This window comes from Myotis nattereri (genome assembly GCF_964212035.1).
Source record: "Myotis nattereri genome assembly, chromosome: 12".
Lineage (NCBI taxonomy): Eukaryota > Metazoa > Chordata > Mammalia > Chiroptera > Vespertilionidae > Myotis > Myotis nattereri.
Genome location: NC_138087.1, coordinates 33279123 through 33298177, shown reverse-complemented (window position 1 = coordinate 33298177; position 19055 = coordinate 33279123). Strand labels below are relative to the sequence as shown.

At 41.7% G+C, this 19055-nt stretch overlaps 1 protein-coding gene across 1 annotated transcript in view; it reads left to right on the top strand.

The window, feature by feature from the left end:
- The window catches only part of KDM4C (lysine demethylase 4C), a 328521-nt gene that overhangs the window by 206039 nt on the left and 103427 nt on the right, over window positions 1-19055 (top strand). The window contains exons 16-17 of the mRNA XM_081103409.1: window positions 10217-10272; window positions 12441-12549. Coding sequence (XP_080959535.1) covers window positions 10217-10272; window positions 12441-12549 — 165 coding nt within the window. The remainder of the gene's footprint in view (window positions 1-10216; window positions 10273-12440; window positions 12550-19055) is intronic.

Here is a 19055-nt window from a genome sequence, read left to right as displayed (position 1 = left end):
TTTAAATTTTGGAAGCAAAGGCATCATGGGGATTATTTCATCTAACCCCAGACAATTAATAAGTGAAGTCATATTAGATTTGTCATCGTCCTCCTGGGCAAGTAGCTGAGGATGTATATAAGGCTGGAATCAATGCTCACAGACCAGTTGTCTTTTTACTTACCAATTCTAAAGAGTGGGCATCACATTTCAGTATTTCTTTTTTAAATATATCTTGATTTCTAAGAGGAAGGGAGAGGGAGAGAGAAATAGAAACATCAGTGATGAGAGAGAATCATTGATCAGTTGCCTCCTGCACGCCCCACACTGGGAATCGAGCCTGCAACCCGGGCATGTGCCCAGACTAGGAATCGAACTGTGACCTCCTGGTTCATAGGCTGATGCTCAACCACTGAACCATGCTGGCCGGGCTGAAAGGATCTATTCTTTGTAAGGTTGGACAGTCACAGGTGGCAGTGGCCATTTGTAGCCATGTGGTTGATGACACCATTGAGGTATCTTGTAAGCCTGTAGCCAGGACCACATGCTCCCACTTGAGGTAATGCATTTGGATTCAAAATTACCTCTTGCCTCCTGAGGAGGCACGTAATTTTGATTAGGTGTACCCTGTCTCGTAAAGGCCGGGGCAGTAATAACTATTTGACTTTAACCAAACAGAACAGCACATTTACGGGATGTCAATTATCCTGAGAGCATAGCTGTGATGTGGAGGCCTTTCCCTTAGGAAACTGCTCACAGACTATAAAGTCACAAATCATTTTTTTCTCTTCTCCCTTTTGCTCAAGAAAAATCATCCCTCCCCACTACCCCCTTGCCCTTTTGGTAATGGTGAGAAAGAAAGAAAAGTCTACAAAGCTTATTGTAAGTGGAACTATATTCATAAATAGCTTCTTGATTGAGAACAAATGCCTCATTAATCTTAAGTGCTTCAACCAGAGAGCACAAGTAAAGTCAGGAAGAATAATGATGACATTATGGGGAGCATAACATACTGTACTCTACACCAGGATGTGCACACCCGGAGGTCACTGACTATAAGGCACAGCTCCTTAGAAACGCAGTGCAGGCGTTTCTCACGAATGGCAAAAATTGGCCCAGTGGCAGGGTGAAGAAATAATGTACTTTGCTATTTGTTATCGAAGGTCATGCTGGGAGGAAAGAATAAACCAGCCGAGCTTTTATTTGAAAGCCGAATGTTGTACATTTTTAACAAAGTAAGATGTTCAACTTGAAGTACTTTGCTCAGGATCCTGGAAATACTATTATATAAATGCAGTAAGTCCCATGTAGATTACTTCTGACCACTCTTCAGTTATAAAGGTGCTTCTCCTTGCCACCAAGTATGTGTCTGGCTTGCTACCAAACAGGTGCTCTGCAAACCTCAAATTAATTTTTATCCAGTGGTCGGCAAACCGCGGCTCGTGCGCCACATGCAGCTCTTTGGCCCCTTGAGTGTGGCTCTTCCACAAAATACCACGTGCGGGTGCACACATACAATGCGATTGAAACTTTGTGGCCCATGCGCAGAAGTCGGTATTTTGTCGCGAGCCGCATTTTGCCAACCCTGGTCTAAGCAATGGCATTAGAAAGACAAATCTAAGAAAAAAATGTAATTTGAAACAAACACAAAGTGTAGGTTTCTATTCTGTTATCTTCTTTTCATACAAATGGTTAATGATATTTAAGTAGTTAAAATGTAGCAAGCACACCCACCCTCCTCAAGCTGTTCACATTCTAATCCCTGGAACTTGAGGGTCTGTCCTGTTGCACAAAAAGGGGAATTATGGTGGCAGATAGTATTCCAATTGGAAGATTATTTTGGTTACTTGGGTGCAGTCACAAGCGTTCACTCCCCACAGTTCAAAATGTGGGCCTCTTCTCTACACTAACAGCATATAGTCATTGATACCTTTCTCTGTCCAACTCAGCCTCTCCATTGAGCTGCAGATTCATGTGGCCAACTTCCTGAGCAGCATGTCTAGTGAGTAGCTCAAATTCACTGTGTTTCAAACTGAATTCCAGATCTTCTCCTGTGGGCTTCCTAATTTCCAGACCTTCCAGCTGCTAAGGCCTAAAACTTTAGAGTCAAATATGCTTTTCTTTTTCTCATACCCCATGTCTGTCTGACCTGTCTTGTCTGCTTTTAAATGATCTAGAATCCTGGATACCTTTTCTTTTTAATTTATCTTTATTGTTGAAAGTGGTACAGATGTCCCCTCCTCCTCCCCCGTGACTCCCTTCAACCCGTTCCTGCCCCCTCCTCAGGCCTTCACTGCACTATTGCTATGAACATAGGGCTGCATATATTCTGTCTGATTGGTGTTTCTGGTTTCTTAGAATATATTCCTAGAAGTGGGATCAACTGGGTCAAATGGGAGTTCCATTTTTATTAAATTTTTGAGGAAACTCCATACTGTTTTCCACAGTGGCTGCACCAATCTGCATTCCCACCAGCAGTGTACTAGGGTTCCCTTTTCTCCACATTTTCACCAACACTTGTCTTTTGTGTACCACAACTTTTTTATCCACTCATCTACTGCTGGCCACTTCTTAATTACCTATGCTTATATTACCCAGACCAATCTACTCATTACCTCGTTCTTGGATTAACACAGTAACCTGCTAACTTCTCTTCTCACATGTACCCTTGAATCTCTATCCTCTGCTATCAACACAGCAGTTGGAATGAGCTATATGATATATATATGAAAGCCTAAGCAACCAGAATGCCAGAAGAATCAGAGCAACCAGACTGACTGGTCGCTATGACACACACTGACCACCGGGGGCAGGTGCTCAACATAGAAGCTGCCCCCTGGTGGTCAGTGCGCTCCCATAGCCAACCTTCCGGGGCCGGCCAACCTCCCCTGGTCCCTCCCCGTGGCTGGCCAAACTCCCATGGTCCCTCCCCCAGTCCAGGAAGTCCCCGGCCGGCAGCCGGCAGGAAGGTCCTGGCTGGCAGCTGGCAGCCAGAAGGCCCCAATCAGCCCTTACCAGCCAGGCCTAAGTACCCCACCCTTGCAGAATTTTGTGCACCTGGCCTCTAGTTAACCTATAAGTCAGATCATCTTCTTGCTGTGCTCAAGCTTTACCATGGCTTTCCATTTCTCTCATGGTAAAGTTATCACCTTTTTTTCATGACCTATGAAGCCTTATCAGATATTCTCCCACTTTCTTTTTTTTTCTTTTTGTTTTGTTAATCTTCACCTGAGGATATTTTTCCTTTGATCTTTTAGAGAGAGGGAAAGACTGAGAGAAACATCGATGAGAGAGAAACACATCGATTGGTTGCCTCTTCTTGCACTTGGCTCGACCAGGGCCTGGGCCAGGGAGGAGCCTGCAACCAAGGTATGTGCCCTTTGACAAATTGAATCTGGGACCCTTTGGTCCCTGACTGATGCTTTATCCACTGAGCCAAATCAGCTAAGGCTCCCACTTACTTTATGACTAGCAGGATCTGCTGGCATCATCTTTCTCTACGTAATTCCATGGCCCATTCCCATAGTACTTAACATCCTCTATCATCTAAATAATCTGATTTAGTTTGCTGCTGTCCCAACCAGAACATAAGTTCACTGAGGACAGGGTTTTTGTCATTCACTGCTGTTGTCCAGTGTGTAGAACATGGTGATTAATCAATATTTGTTGAAGGTATGTTTTCATTTTTTAAAAAATACGTTTTTATTGATTTTAGAGAGAGAGGAAGGGAGGGAGATAAAGAGATAGAAACATCAATGAGAGAGAAACATCAATCACCTGTCTCCTGCATGCTCCCCCTGGGGATTGAGCCCACAACCCAGGGATGTGCCCTGATGGGTTATTGAACTGGTGACCTCATGGTTCATGGGTCAATGCTTAACCACTGGGCAACACAAGCTAGGTGGTTTTAGTTTTTAATACAAGTTAGATGTGGGTTCTAAATGGCAGAACTCACTTGCTAGTATAAAATTCATTGGAGCCTGTTGAATTTCCATTCAGAAGATGCATGAAACCTGTCATTCACTTTCCCAGTCACTCAGAATTCATGCCAGCCCTGTCCAAATGTGAGATCCTGACCTCTCGCCAACCCTGATAAATGAGCCACATCTTCAGAAATGGTTCTTCCATGTTTTGTTGATCAGCACTTTGTAAGCTAGCTTTCTGTTAATGTGATTAATTACTTTTTATTTTCCCAGCTCAGACAGCCTTATTTTACGGTTTTGCATTTCTGTTATGAACGTGTCAGATAAATAAGAGTGTGGGGAGGTACTTCAGTCTCATAATTTTTCTATAGCTCTGAAAATTGGCTTTAGTGGCACTTACGGATATGTCAGCTAAAATGAGAGCCTCTTACGAGGCAACTTGAGAATGTTGGTATTGGCATTTCTTTAACTGATGTTTTATAGAAGAGGCATTGGAACATGAATTCCTTCTACTACAAATAATGAACAACTGTGATAGCTGCATCATAACAATGTCCTTCTCACATTGTTAATGTTGTGTCAGCATTTTTATTATAAACACTCTTTTTCATGGTTTAATAACTGAGCCATAACGAAATCATTCCATGCTGTAAATTGGTGTACTAGCTGTTCATCTCAGGGGTGATTTTTTATGAAACCAAAGTTTTTAAAATACTTGATATTGCTAAAAGGTGATTTTGTGCCTAGTATTAGGTGAGGGAAAGGGCCATAAGTGGGAAAGGTACAATGTTCAGAATATATCATCTGAATTTATATTTTTTCATTCAGCTTTCAGCTGCCCAGGGGTAGTGGGTGGGGGACCCAATAGAATGGAACTTTTAATGCTGCACTTGAAAGTCAGGATTAGCAGCAGCCTTATAGAGTAATCATGTCGTAAATGGCATTTCAGTATTTTGTCTTTTTTTGTTTTAGGAAACATTGGTTGACTAGCAGTATATTTAAATTTTTATAATAGAGAGTCATTTTATATTGGGTGTTATTGTTCCTGGAAAAGCATGCTCATTACACGTAAGATAAAACAAGATGACAGTGAACTCTGGCTGTGTAATTTTACTTATTTTCTTCCGTAAGGCTGCACAGTTTTGGTATCTCCATAGGTTAGATTGGAGAGAAGTTTTAGTACACTGAAAAACTCTGGAAGAAATCATAGGTGTCCTATTTAAAATTTAAATTTAAGTGAAAAAAGGAAAAATAGGATAAACCTCCACAGTTATATTAAATTAAATTATTTAATAGAAAAAGGTTTAATTTCTTCATATGTCTGTATATTGTTAGAGGAGTCTCCTATATCCAACACTGTCAGATTCTCAAATCTCATTTTCTTTTTATTATTATTATTATTTATATTATTGGTTAAAGTATTACAAATAGTAGTACATATGTCTCCCTTTCCCCCCATTGATCTCTTCCCAGCCTCCCCCTTCCCATGGCAGATGCCCTCACCGCCCTCCCCCCCCCCCCCAGCGTCTGTGTTCATTAGTTATGCTCATATGCATGCATACAAGTCCTTTGGTTGATCTCTTACCCTTCCCCTCAACCCTCCCCTGCCTTCCTGCTAAAGTTTGACAGTCTGATGCTTCTTTGTCTCTGAATTTTTGTTCATCAGTTTATGTTGTTCATTATATTCCACAAATGAGTGAGATCATGTGATATTTATCTTTCTCTAACTGGTTTATTTCACTTAGCTTAATGCTCTCCATTCCATCCATGCTGTTACAAATGGTTAGAATTCCTTATTTTTTACAGCAGTGTAGTATTCCATTGTGTAGATGTACCAGTTTTCTAATCCACTCATCTGCTGATGGGCACTTAGGCTGTTTCCATATTTTAGCTATTGTTAATTGTGTTGCTATGAACATAGAGGTTCATATGTCCTTTCTGATTGGTGTTTCTGTTTTCTTGGGATATATTCCTAGAAGTGGGATTACTGGGTCAAATGGTATTTCCATTTTTAATTTTTTGAGGAAACGCCATACTGTTTTCCACAGTGGTTGCACCAGTCTGCATTCCCACAAGCAGTTGAAGAGGGTTCCTTTTTCTCCGCATCCTCTCCAGCACTTGTTTATTGATTTGTTGATGATAGCCATTCTGACAGATGTGAGGTGGTACCTCATTGTTGTTTTGATTTGCATCTCTCGGATGATTAGTGACTTTGAGCATTTTTTCATATGTCTCTTGGCCTTCTGTATGTTCTCTTTCGAAAAGTGTCTGTTTAGGTCTTTTGCCCATAATTTGGTTGGATTGTTTGTCTTCCTTTTGTTAAGTTGTATGAGTTCCCTGTAAATTTTGGAGAATAAACCCTTATTGGAGATAACATTGGCAAATATGTTTTCCCATGAAGTGGGCTTTCTTGGTTTTTTTTTTGGTGGTTTCTTTTGCTGTGCAGAAGCTTTTTATTTTGATGTAATCCCATTTGTGTATTTTCTCCTTAGTTTCCATTGCCCTAGGAGCTGTTTCGGTAAAGATATTGCTACAACAAATGTCTGCTATTTTGCTGCCTATGGCTTCTTCTAAGATTTTTATGGTTTCCCGTCTTAAATTTAAGTCCTTTATCCATTTTGAGTTTATTTTTGTGTATGGTATAAGTTGGTGGTCTAGTTTCATTTTTTTGCATGTATCTATCCAGTTTCCCCAACACCATTTATTAAAGAGATTGTCTTGACTCCATTGTATGCTCTTGCCTCCTTTGTCAAATCTCAAATCTCATTTTCTACAGAAAACTACTGCTACTTTTTTGTCAATTGACCTTTCACAGCATGTGAGGGAGGCAACCAATTGTTGTGTCTCTCTCACATCAATGTCTCTCTTCTCCTCTCTAGCGCTCTCTCTCTGTTCCTTGCCCCCTCCTTCACCCTAGAGCCACAAAACTCAGTCTCTTTCTGTCTTTCTCTGCCACCCCCAAGTCTGGGTGTGCTGGGTATGTGGACCGGGGGCTGGCACAGGACTGGGGCTGGCACAGAGGTCACTGCTGGAGGACCTTTGTGGCTTAGGTGCTGTAGCCTCTTGCAAAGCCTTGAGCATGATGCTCTGACCTTCTGGCACCTTCTGTGAGGCCCCTTTATTGTGTGCTGGACATTTTGTCTATAGCAAATGAAATCAATATTACTATTTCTAGTAAAGGCCTGCTTCTTCATCTATGATCTAGAGCAGGGGTCCTCAAACTACGCCCCATGGGCCACATGCAAATACAAATATTGTATTTGTTCCTGTTTTGTTTTTTTACTTCAAAATAAGATATGTGCAGTGTGCATAGGAATTTGTTCATAGTTTTTTTTAAAACTATAGTCCGGCCCTCCAACGGTCTGAAGGACAGTGAACTGGCCCCCTGTTTAAAAAGTTTGAGGACCCCTGATCTAGAGTAAGAGTGAAGTCATTCTGATTTGTATTTGATTGGAGTCTGAGCTTTGTTGCAGGTTTAGTTTGATTTTGTCTACTCTGGTTTCAGATGTTTTGAGGGTGGTATCAGGGCCTTGCGTTTAGCAGTGTCTGTTCTCTGAGCACTGTGGAGATTCCAGCGCCTATCTGCTTTGCACGGCTGAGTTGGCGGCTTTTCGAGTCGTGGAAGACCTCTCCTTGCTTTAGAGCCTAGCTGCCAGATTTTGGGTTCCTGGGGAGTTTTCTTTTCTCCCCAGTTCTGCATCTTATTTTTTGCACCTCAAGAGCATTATTAGTGACAGATCCATATTTTGTTCCTTGTGTTAACCAAAGAAGAGGTTCTGGCTGTAATAAAGAACCAAAAAGGTTCCAACTGGGGAGGGACAGATTCAAGTAGCAACCTATGCTCCAAAGAGAACAAAGGAAGGCATAATTTTATAGAAGTGAAATTTACAAGTGTGGTTCCTATTTTGGTCCTTCATGCAAATGAAAGATCTGTCAAAGTTAGCAGGTATTGGTTAGTCCAGTACGGTTAAATATTCACAGGTCTTCTCCCATTCTCAATTGTGAGCTTCCTAGGGCAGGCATAGTCTCTTATTGATTTTGGCGCTCTACTTTGATATCCTGTGCCTTGCCTTGTACCTGGAGGCAAACGATGGTGGGGACAAAGAGCTTGGACATGTGGTCAGGCAGACCTGAGCTTGAATTCCAATTGTTACCTTTGCTGATTGGTTAGGGGTTGGAAAACTATGGGTCATAGAAACCACAGGGGAAAACTGTTTCAGACATGATCAATATGTTGAATGCTGTTAAGATGTCAGGCAAACCAAGGACTTGGAATGATCTGTTAGATTTTGTGACATGGGGGTCACTGGTGATTGCAGAAAGAGCGAGTTTCACAGTCTAGTAAGTGGGAGTCTCCTCAACTCCACTGAAAATCTTAAGTCTACCTGTTATTCTACTTTAGGGGACTTTTCCTCCTGTTATAGTAGCGCTCTGCAACATGTGTACCTGCTAATGATCCTAATCAGGTGCTTAAATCAGCTTCCATGCTGCTTTGCTGTATTTAACTCTGCTAACTTGTCCCTTTAGGCATCTCCTCAGTACTAGTTTCATTAATCAGACATCTAATTCTCTGAGTGTCTGAGCTTCTTGCAGTCCACAGCTCTCCTTTGCTGCATTCCCACTTTGATACTATCTTTTTATGTTATTTTGACCTGTTTTGTTTTAATTTTCATTCTCCCCCCCAACCTGTGGAAAGCATCTTAAATTAATGGCAAAAAAATAAAGTTAGTCATGGTATATGAAATTATTATGGAATAATTTGTATATTTTAAATAATTTGAATTACTACAATTCTCCTTTTTAATATTTGGATTTTGAAATATTTCTTTCATTGTGGGCTGCATCAAAACAAGTTCTTTCAAAGGCTTTGTGATGTGAATAGAGAAATTTTCCGTTGAATTATCTCCTTGAGCTGGGTTTATTATGGATTCAAATGTATGTACACAGAGCAGTTTTTGTTACTCAGAACTATTGATAATCACCTAGGAAATTTCAAATAGATGTGCAGAGATGTTCCAGACACATAAAACCATTGAATGTCTCCGGTTGTTTGCCCTTTTTTGCTGCCTATTAAGAGTTACACAGATATGTTATTCTCCTCAGTTGTTTGTTATTGTTCTCCTCAGAAAAATAAAAGCAATGGAGTCTGACACTCCGTTATTAATAGTTGTTATGTTAGAGTTCTTTTAAAGCTAGGCAGATCTGTTAAAATTACTTACAGATCACCTTGGAGAACAGATAAAGAAATTTTATACATACAGATTAGAGAAAAAAGAACAAAATAGCCTGTAACTATTTTTAATTGAATTTATTGGGGTGACATTGGTTAATATAACCATACAGGTTTCAAGTTGTACACCTCAATAAAACATCTGCATACTGCATTGTTTGCTCATCTACCAAAGCCTATAACTATTTTTAAAAACTCTATTAATGCAGTAAGTTGGGAGGACAAGCTTGAAGTTGAAAATAAAAAGAGTTAAGTATTTAATAACAAGTTCTAGGTCAACAAAAGGCATTGCATTGCTTTCTGGCCCTACTTACACATGGATTTTTCCCTAAGATTATAATAAGAAATGATGACTGTAGTGTATATGTATAGTAAAGGGAGTCATCTTGGAGTGAAAATGTCCATGTCAATCTAAGACACATAAAAATGTCAAAAATGTAAACTTATGTGGGCAAAGGAAAACATTTTTATGGCCCTGTCTTCTGGGGTAGGAAGCCTGGGTTTATCAGAACAATCTTTCCAATACCATTTGCTCACAAAAAGACCAAAATGATAATTTTATGATCTCTAGTTGATTCTCAGCTTCCTTTAACAGGCATCTCTTTCATGCTTCTTCAACACTGCAGTTTCTGTAATAGGCCCTTTTCACTCCTCTAGCCACATCTTTTACAAAGTGCTTCCTGCTTCTCCTTATCTTGGAATGAAGTGTGCCAGTTCTGTTTTTTAGCCATCTGGTTCACAGATTACGAGAACCGGTCATGGTCTCTTCTAGAATTGTAGTTCGTACCTCTCCAGGTACTAAGTTCTCTGTGCCACTGCTTTCCTGCACAGGTGGCAGCTGAACATGGTACCAGCATAATGATGGTTTCTTCTAGATATGTATATGAGGACATTTTGGGTTATATCCTCAGTTTCCCACCTCTCTGTTGCTTTTCCCTTTTCAAACTGCTCAGAGATAGGCCTTAATAAAATTCCTAATGATTCTAATTTTAAAATAAAAAATGAGAATTTATGGGAACATTTAGTTAACTAGTAATTTATTATATAGGTCTGATAATTGTGTGACATTTTTTTTCTCCTCTAGGAGTGCTGTCTCTGCAATTTGAGAGGGGGTGCTCTTAAGCAAACTAAGGACAATAAGTAAGTAATACGTTCCGTGTGTTGAACTTCATTGTTTTCTTCTCCTCTCTGGAATGGTTGAGCCTCTGGGTGGCAGTTTGCTTTACCTGTCATTATTGGACACACTGTTCCAAGGCTTGTGCTTTCCAGATCTGAGGTTGGGACTCTGTGCAGAGACCTTTACTGATACCACATTCACCTCTGCTGACAAAGGTGTTCCAACTCTTGTTTTTGTTCTGTCTTTAACACCATGAAGAATAACCCCTTTGTAGTAACAGAGTCTTTTAAATGAAGGCAGCCCATATCATTCTAGGTGCTGTTGGAATCGTAGCATTTAATATGATGAATCCTATTTGTTCAATAAAAACAGTATGGCAGAAAACAGTGAAATCTGTTATCTTCACATAAATAAAATCAATCATAGTCATAACATTAAAGTGAAACCATTTCTTTTTAACACCAGCAAATTAACAAGAAAGTATATGTACTACAATAGAAATACAGAGAGAAACATTGATTTTAACACTTAGAGGGGACAGTTGGAGAATATGAAGAGTCTTATGTGAACATAAACGAAAGGTAATCTGGATTTTATGGCGATTCTTGAAATATATTTTTGTGTGAATTTTATTTTCATGACCTGAATTTACTATTTAAAATGGGGAAAAGTATTTATAGAATTCTTTAGAAATAGAAATATGTAGACATGGTTTAGGCAGAGGTTTTAAGCTGGCACTCGAGGGCCAGATTCAGCCCCAAGATATATTTTAGTTGACTGATACACATTTTATGCATTTGATCCAAAATTTAAAAGTTGAGAGACTTTTATAATAAAATATAGGTTTTTGTCTTTACTTGAAAAAATGATTGTGCCTCTCTATATGACCATAACAAGTTGGGATGAGAACCTAGTCTAAATGGGCATGCATTCCCCAAGTTCCCATGATTTATTTAACCTGTACACTGTTTACGTCCTGCAAGGTCCCACTGGCACTGGACTTGGGGACCTGGGTGTAATGTAATGATGGAGTTTGCATAATTGTGTGCATGTGCACGTGTTTCTGATTGCTTATAAATATGAGCAAAAAGAATAAAGATGGGTCTATGAAACTATTTTTGCTTAATTTGGGATCTTCATCTCTCACAGTTAATGTGATAGGCACTTTGCTAAAAAGTAATGACTAGTTCTAGGATGTTGTACAAGTCATACACACTGTGAGATGATTTAGGTGTCTCCTGTGTAAAGACAGAGATGATAAGAACTTCTTTTCCTACTCTTGGGCTAGGACAAAAAGAAATAGTGTTTGCTGTGGAACTATAGTATTTATCTTGACATGGAAGAGTGTACCCTGATGGGGTTGAACTTGTCTTCTCCTCCTGTGGTTTTTAAAGGCAGCATGGAATCTTGTGTTGTTTGAGTGAAATAAATATGGTTTGATTTACAAATAGGTTGATGAATTGATAATTCTTTCAAGAACTTTTTAAAGCTCAAGAGGCTTTTTGTGTGGGACATAATATTGATGAAAAACTTAATGGTGTTATTGGGGATGTTATCATTTTCTGGAGTAATTCAGAATTTGAAAGGAGATGCTATATTTTAAGTAGGAAACAAGGGAACAAGCTAATTTCATTTCTTCTTGTCTCTAATAGGTTCCTTTGATTATAGTGGGGTTGCAATGAGAGACAGTTTAATTAAATATTTAGTATTAGTTCTTTTAGAAAACTTGTGGTTTATTTTGGTTTGCTTTATGGCTTTTGTATTATGTAAAAAGATTATGTACTATACCCAGTTCATAACTTTTATTACTTGAATTAATCTTTTGCCATATATTAATTAGCTAAAATATATTAAACACCTGTATTGCAGTATCAAATGAAACAGCAAACCTACATTTCAGTATTTTGCAGGTCATGCATAGAAAACCATACATATATTGATAGGATTGAATCTTTGGTCTTTACCTAGTTTTTCAAGTCACAGTAGTGGGCAGGTATACTTCTGAATCCATCCAGGTATTGTCTAATAGATTTAAAATTCAAGGAGTAGTCTGTTTGTGATGGATTCAGGCTCTTGGCTTTCTTTCTTATCTGTGTGTTTCCCCTCTGTGAGAATTGCATTGCCTGGTTGAAGTATGAGGTATGTAAGCTTAGGGAACTTGTGTTTATGTTTAATGTCTCCTTTTCTGTAGGTGGGCCCACGTCATGTGTGCCGTCGCGGTCCCAGAAGTTCGATTCACTAATGTCCCAGAAAGGACACAGATAGATGTAGGCAGAATACCTTTACAGAGGTTAAAATTGGTGAGTGGCAAAGCTTCTTTTTTACCTCATAAATTAGAATTAATTTCAAGTTCTGAATATTTTTATTAATACACACATTTCCAAGGTGATTTTTCTGTTAGCTTCATTTTATTGTTCTACCCTTTCTTTCCTTTAGGCTAAATTTACTTATCTGTACATATACTTTTCCTGTTATATTGTAAGTATGCTTATAACCTTCTTCAAATTCTGTTTGAAATAAGGCAAAGGAATACATTTCCTGGGTTAATGTGAATTTTCAGACTATAGGCGATCTGGTGAGGTTTGTTTGTAACAGACCTGAACTACTGTTTCTGTGTACGTTGTTTAGAGTTTCTGTTCTCTCTTGCCTCTCTTTGGTTGGTCTTGACTTAGCAAAAAGCATCTAACCTGATTTCATCATCTCTTCACCAAGAGACTTGTAGAGAAATACAAATTATTATTATTACCCAGGGATTTCCTAACTTACTAATAAGACACAAGTCATTTAATGTGCCAAACTCCCAGGCTGATTTTCTTCTGACCTGTTTAGAAACTCTCATAAAAATCTTTCTAGTGGTTCTCTTTGTTCAGAGTATGTTTTATTGAAAAGATAGGCCGTTAATGTCCTTAACATTGAAGTAACCTTGGAGTTCTATTCAGTTGGTAGCCAGAAGATCATTAGGTTAGGTCCTTATAATTCGTATTTAATGAGAATTTTCCCTAAAGTTAAATTGCATGACCTTAAAATGTGGGAGCGTATCTTACACATGGACTTAAATCCCTAGAACAGTGGTTCTCAACCTTCTGGCCCTTTAAATACAGTTCCTCATGTTGTGACCCAACCATAAAATTATTTTCATTGCTACTTCATAACTGTAATGTTGCTACTGTTATGAACCATAATGTAAATATCTGATATGCAGGATGGTCTTAGGCGACCCCTGTGAAAGGGTCGTAGCCCCACCAAAGGGGTCGCGACCCACGGGTTGAGAACCGCTGCCCTAGAACGTCTTCAGTTCTTGTTATTTTTGAGGCACTTCCACTTGAGACTGTCTCGGGCACTATAGCTGTAGCGCTCGTTCTGCCTGACTGTTACTTGTTTTGTTCATTACCATTCTTTCCCCAACAGGGACCAGGGTGTACTGTCTCTATCTTAGGTACTTGGAATCTAATCTGTTGTCACCGCCCCACGGAAGGAAAAGTGAACACTTACTGTTCGTTATAGCTCTATCTAGGATTTCACATTGCTAGGAAACAGAGGCCCTTTGTAGAACTGGTGAGTAGATGTGAGCGGTGGGAATAGGATGCTCAGGGTTATAAATGAGATGGAAATGAATAGGTCATTTAAAAGGCCCTTTAAAATTCAATTCTTTGGCTCCTGGACTTCCATAGGAAAGCTTGAAATCTTACATCTTGGTCACCAATTTAAAAAATCACCAATAAGAAAGAAAAAAAGAGATCTGCTTTCAGGTAGGTTATTAAAAAAATGTTGAATTCGGAGAAACTAAGATGGTGGCATAGGTAAACACCGGGAAATTGCTGCTTCCCACAACAATCGATAAATGCATCAAAAACACAAGGTGGACACCATCCAGAACTACAGGAGGGCTGGCTGAGTGTAAATTCTACAACTAGAAGGAAAGAAAAGCACACTGAGAGCGGGAGGAGCCGCGGAGGTGGAGTGCAGAGGTACGGGGGCTCGCGCGCGCTGAAAAGGTCTGGCACCTGAGCACACGGCTGTCTTTTTGAATCCGGAGGGAGACACAAGCTCCTGACGGCTCTGAAATCCGGTTCTGGGAAGTCTCTGGGGACCCAGGACTCATACGGGGAGAAACTGGACTGTCTAGCAGCGGGCAAGCTTGAGAGCGGCTTTCCCTCAGAGGTGCTTGCAGCCATTGCCGGGACACTGGGACTCTTCACTCCTTAGGGCGGGGCTGAGGCTCCGCTATAGCTGCCTTCTCCACCCTTTGATTCCTTGAGACCCCGCCCCGCCCAGGCTGCAGCAGAGGCTTTTGCATATGAATGCCCCGGCCATTTGCAACCTGTAATTACCTAACTGCAGCCTGGCCAGACAGACCCAGAACTTCCAAGAGAAGGCCCAAGGCCCCACAGTGGCTTGCATTGCTACACAGCTGAGCCTCATCAGGGCACCTCCAAACTCCAAAAAAAAAAGGAAGGGGAATCTGCAGTTCTCTTCGTAGTTCCTGCTGTGTAACCTCAGGCAGAGGCTAAATTAGCATCTCCTTAGATCCAAGAGCCACTGTACCCAGTGGTCAGAGGGGGACCATCCAGATCACAACTCCTCAGATCCATAAGGGACACACTCAGGGTGCAGTCTCAGTGAGCACCAAAGCCCCACTGAAGCAAGTCTTGCCCCAGAAGGGTGTCTCCAGCACAGAAGTTCTCCCACTGCAGACACAGCTGATTCTCACTGCCAATTGCCCTGGAGGTCAATTCCTCCCAGCGATCCTACAACAATCAAGGCATAGCTACAACAAGACTGTGCACAAAGCCCACGAGGGGGTGCACCAAGAGTGTCCACCTCAGGTAACTGGGGAGGCTGAGCCACTGGGCCCTACAGGACACCTAGCACACAAAGCCACTCTATCAACACAGGGAAGCAGCCAAAATGCGGAGACAAAGAAACAGGTCACAAATGGCAGAAATGGAGGAAAGCAAACGACTGGATATAGAGTTCAAGGCCACGTTTATAAGGTTTTTCAAGAATTTTATGGAAACCGCCGATAAATTTAATGAGTCCCTCAATAAGTATAGTGAGACCATGGAGGACATGAAAAAGGACCAACTAGAAATTAAGCATACACGGACTGAAATAAAGAATAATCTACGGAGATCCAACAGCAGACAAGAGGATCCCAAGAATCAAGTCAAAGATTTGAAATACAAAGAAACAAAAAATACCCAACTGAAAAAGAAAAAAGAAAAGAGATTCCAAAAATATGAAGATAGTGTAAGGAGCCTCTGGGACAACTTCAAGCATACCAACATCAGAATTATAGGGGTACCAGAAGAAGAGAGAGGGCAAGATATTGAAAACCTATTTGAAGAAATCATGACAGAAAACTTCCCCTACCTGGTGAAAGAAATAGACTTACAAGTCCAGGAAGCGCAGAGAACCCCAAACAAAAGGAATCCAAAGAGGACCACACCAAGACACATCATAATTAAAATGCCAAGAGCAAAAGACAAAGAGAGAATCTTAAAAGCAGCAAGAGAAAGACAGTCAGTTACCTACAAGGGAGTACCCATACGACTGTCAGCTGATTTCTCAACAGAAACCATGCAGGCTAGAAGGGAGTGGCAAGAAATATTCAAAGTGATGAATAGCATGAACCTGCAACCAAGATTACTTTATCCAGCAAAGCTATCATTCAGATTAGAAGGTCAGAGAAAGAGCTTCACAGATAAGAAAAAGCTAAAGGAGTTCATCACCACCAAACCAGCATTATATGAAATGCTGAAAGGTATTCTTTAAGAAGAGGAAGAAGAAAAAGGAACTCTTACCATTTGCCACAGCATGGATGGAACTGGAGAGTGGATAAATACCATATGATCTCACTCATTTGTGGAATATAATGAACAACATAAACTGATGAACAAGGACTGATCCAGAGATGGAGAGGCATTGATTGGACTGTCGGGCTTTGGAGGGAGGGTAAGGGAGGGCGGGGGTAAGGGGGAAAGATCAACCAAAGGACTTACATGCAGGCATATAGGCCTAACCAATGGACACGGACAACGGGGGGGGGGGGGGTGAGGGCATGAGCGGGGGGCGGGGTAGAGGGTAACGTGGGGACAAGGACACATATGTAATATCTTAATCAATAAAAATATATTTTAAAAAAATGTTGAGTTCATATGTCAAAAATTTTTTAATATTTAATGTAACAAACACAAATATCTTGCATTTTACTTTTTTATGATTTACTAGTAATATGTATTTTCAAAAATTTAAACACTTCATTGAAAGATGACTTCTGTTCCCCAGGTTAATGCCCCTCGGAATGATTAGTCACAATTCTTGAAGCTGGACCTTCATTTTGCTTCTGTTGTCCAGGAGTGTTTTTGTTTGTTTGTTTTTTAAAAATATATGTGTCTTTATTGATTTCAGAGAGGGAGAGAGAGATAGAAACATCAATGATGAGAGAGAGTCATTGATTGGCTGCCTCCTGCACGTCCCCTAATGGAGATTAAACCCGAAACCCACGCACGTGCCCTTGATTGGAATCGAACCCGGGACCCTTCAGTCCGCAGGCTGACGCTCTACCCACTGAGCCAAACCAGTTAGGGCCATGAGTGTTTTCTTAATGGTGTATTGTTATCCATACCAGTCCCACATGAGTTTTAAGGAAACAGGAAGAGGGACAGCACGACCATTTCAATGCCATTGAGGAAGCTGTGTCTAGAAGACTGGAATCTGATGATTGCATGGGAAGGTGGCAAAGCTTACTGTTTTCTTCACAATGCCGTGCCTAACTTTGATTGTGTATATCACATACTCCTTATACTTTACATCCTTAAACAATTGGTACCTTTACAACATTATGTCTTGAGTGAATTTAAGATTTAAAATCACCTAATGTCTGTTATCGAGCTGCTTATTGACATACAGATGTCCATGAAACAATTTGGGTGAAAATAGCAGGCGATATATCAGATTTCCCCCCATTTTTTAATGTATTTTTATATGCATAGAGAGTGCATATTTATTGATATGCTCACACTGGTTACCTTAAATGGGAAACTTCAAGGAGAAACTTCATTTTGTGGAGGAGCGAGGGTGGGAATCACTCAAAAGTGCTGTAATTGTTTGCAAGGGGGAAGTGGTCAGAAGTCTGGCTAACTTTTTCACCAAGAACCCTCATCACAGAACCATCACCTGCGACCCTCCTATAGTGCTGTCTGTGCCCTGGTCTTACCCAGTGTCTGGGGGTTTTGGACCCTGACAGGCTAGCCTTGAACAACAAAATTTACAAATGATCATGTGTGTGGGGTGGAGTGCACCTTCCCAGGGAATAGGATACTCTGCTCTATTACAGTCAAGGATGTGCTTTCCGACATTAGCATTCTTTTGAACATTAATTTAGTGAGTGCATCACCAATCCGAAGTCAGAGCAGTAGTTATGTGTGGTATTTCACACAGGCCACTGTCCATATAGGCAAATTATTTCACTATGTCTATTTAGTGAACGCGTGTGTGTCTGCTGGTGTCAGTTTCAGTCTTTTTCTGGGGCTACAGCCAACCCTTTTCTGGATGCTAGACTGCCCACCCACCTTCCTATTCACACGGATGGGGGATATTAAGAATGAGTTAGATGTCAGTGTCAACTTATTTCACCAAATAGTTACCTTATCTTACCAAATACTTAGTGTATATCCTATCTAATAAAACAGAAACATGGTAATTGGCGTACAACCGCTACCCTTCCCATTGGCTAATCAGCGAGATATGCAAATTAACTGACAGCCAAGATGGCGGTTAATTTGCATACTCGCAATGATGAGAGGCGAAAGGGGAAGGACTGAAGAATGGTGATCGGCAACCCAGGCGGCAGGCAAGAGTTGGGGGGTGGGCAACGGCTGCCTTTCCCCACCCCCCAGCGGGTGATCGCCATGGGAAAGCTGGGGTTGCCGGCTAGCCTGTGGCCCTGATTGCCATGGCAATTGGAGGGCAGGAGGGCCGGAGCCCAGGCCAGGTGGCAACTGCGGGCCCCTGCCATGGCAATCGGAGGGCGGGAGGGCCATGTTGCAGGCCAGGCAGCAACCCCGGACCCCCACCATGGCGATCGAAGGGCAGGAGGGCAGGGCGCAGTCCAGGCCGCAACCTGGACTCCCAGAACCTCTCTTAAAGGTTCTCTTAAGGCAGTTGGCGAGGGACCTCGGAGAGCCCCAGGGGGCCCTGGTGCCAGCAAAACTGAGACCTGGGGCGGCTCTCCCCAGAAGGTCCAGAGAACAGCCACTGCAGCCCGCCCCCACCCCAGCGCAAGGCAAGGCACGCTGGGCCCGAGGCCCCACCCCCTCCCAGAGGCCCCTGGCTTGCGCATGCAGCCCTGGTCACATCACCGGAGCAGCTATAAGGCACAGAAAGCACCATGGACAGCCGCTTGCTCCCACTTGCATTTGCTAAGACAAGGCCGGAGGGTGTGAGGGCCGGCTCACATCTCCTTCTCCCTCCTTTAGCTCCTCCTCTGGCTGCTTAGCTCGCCCAGCTTCTTAGCCAGGCTCCTCTGCAGCTGGGCCCACTTGGCGGGGTCCAGGGACCGGTCCTTGGCCCCACTGCCAGCATACAGCACTCCCACCCAGCTGATTCTCTACGGGGCGTGGGCGCGGGCCCTCTCCCCACAGCCATGGATCTTGGGTAGGCAGTGGCTGAGGCAGTAGCGGTGGACGCCCACTACAGTGTGGGCAGAGCAGTCCCGGATTACGAGAGGGATGTCCGACTACTGGTTTAGGCCCAATCCCTGTAAACTGGCAGGACATTTTTCGAGGGGTCCAAAATTGGAGAG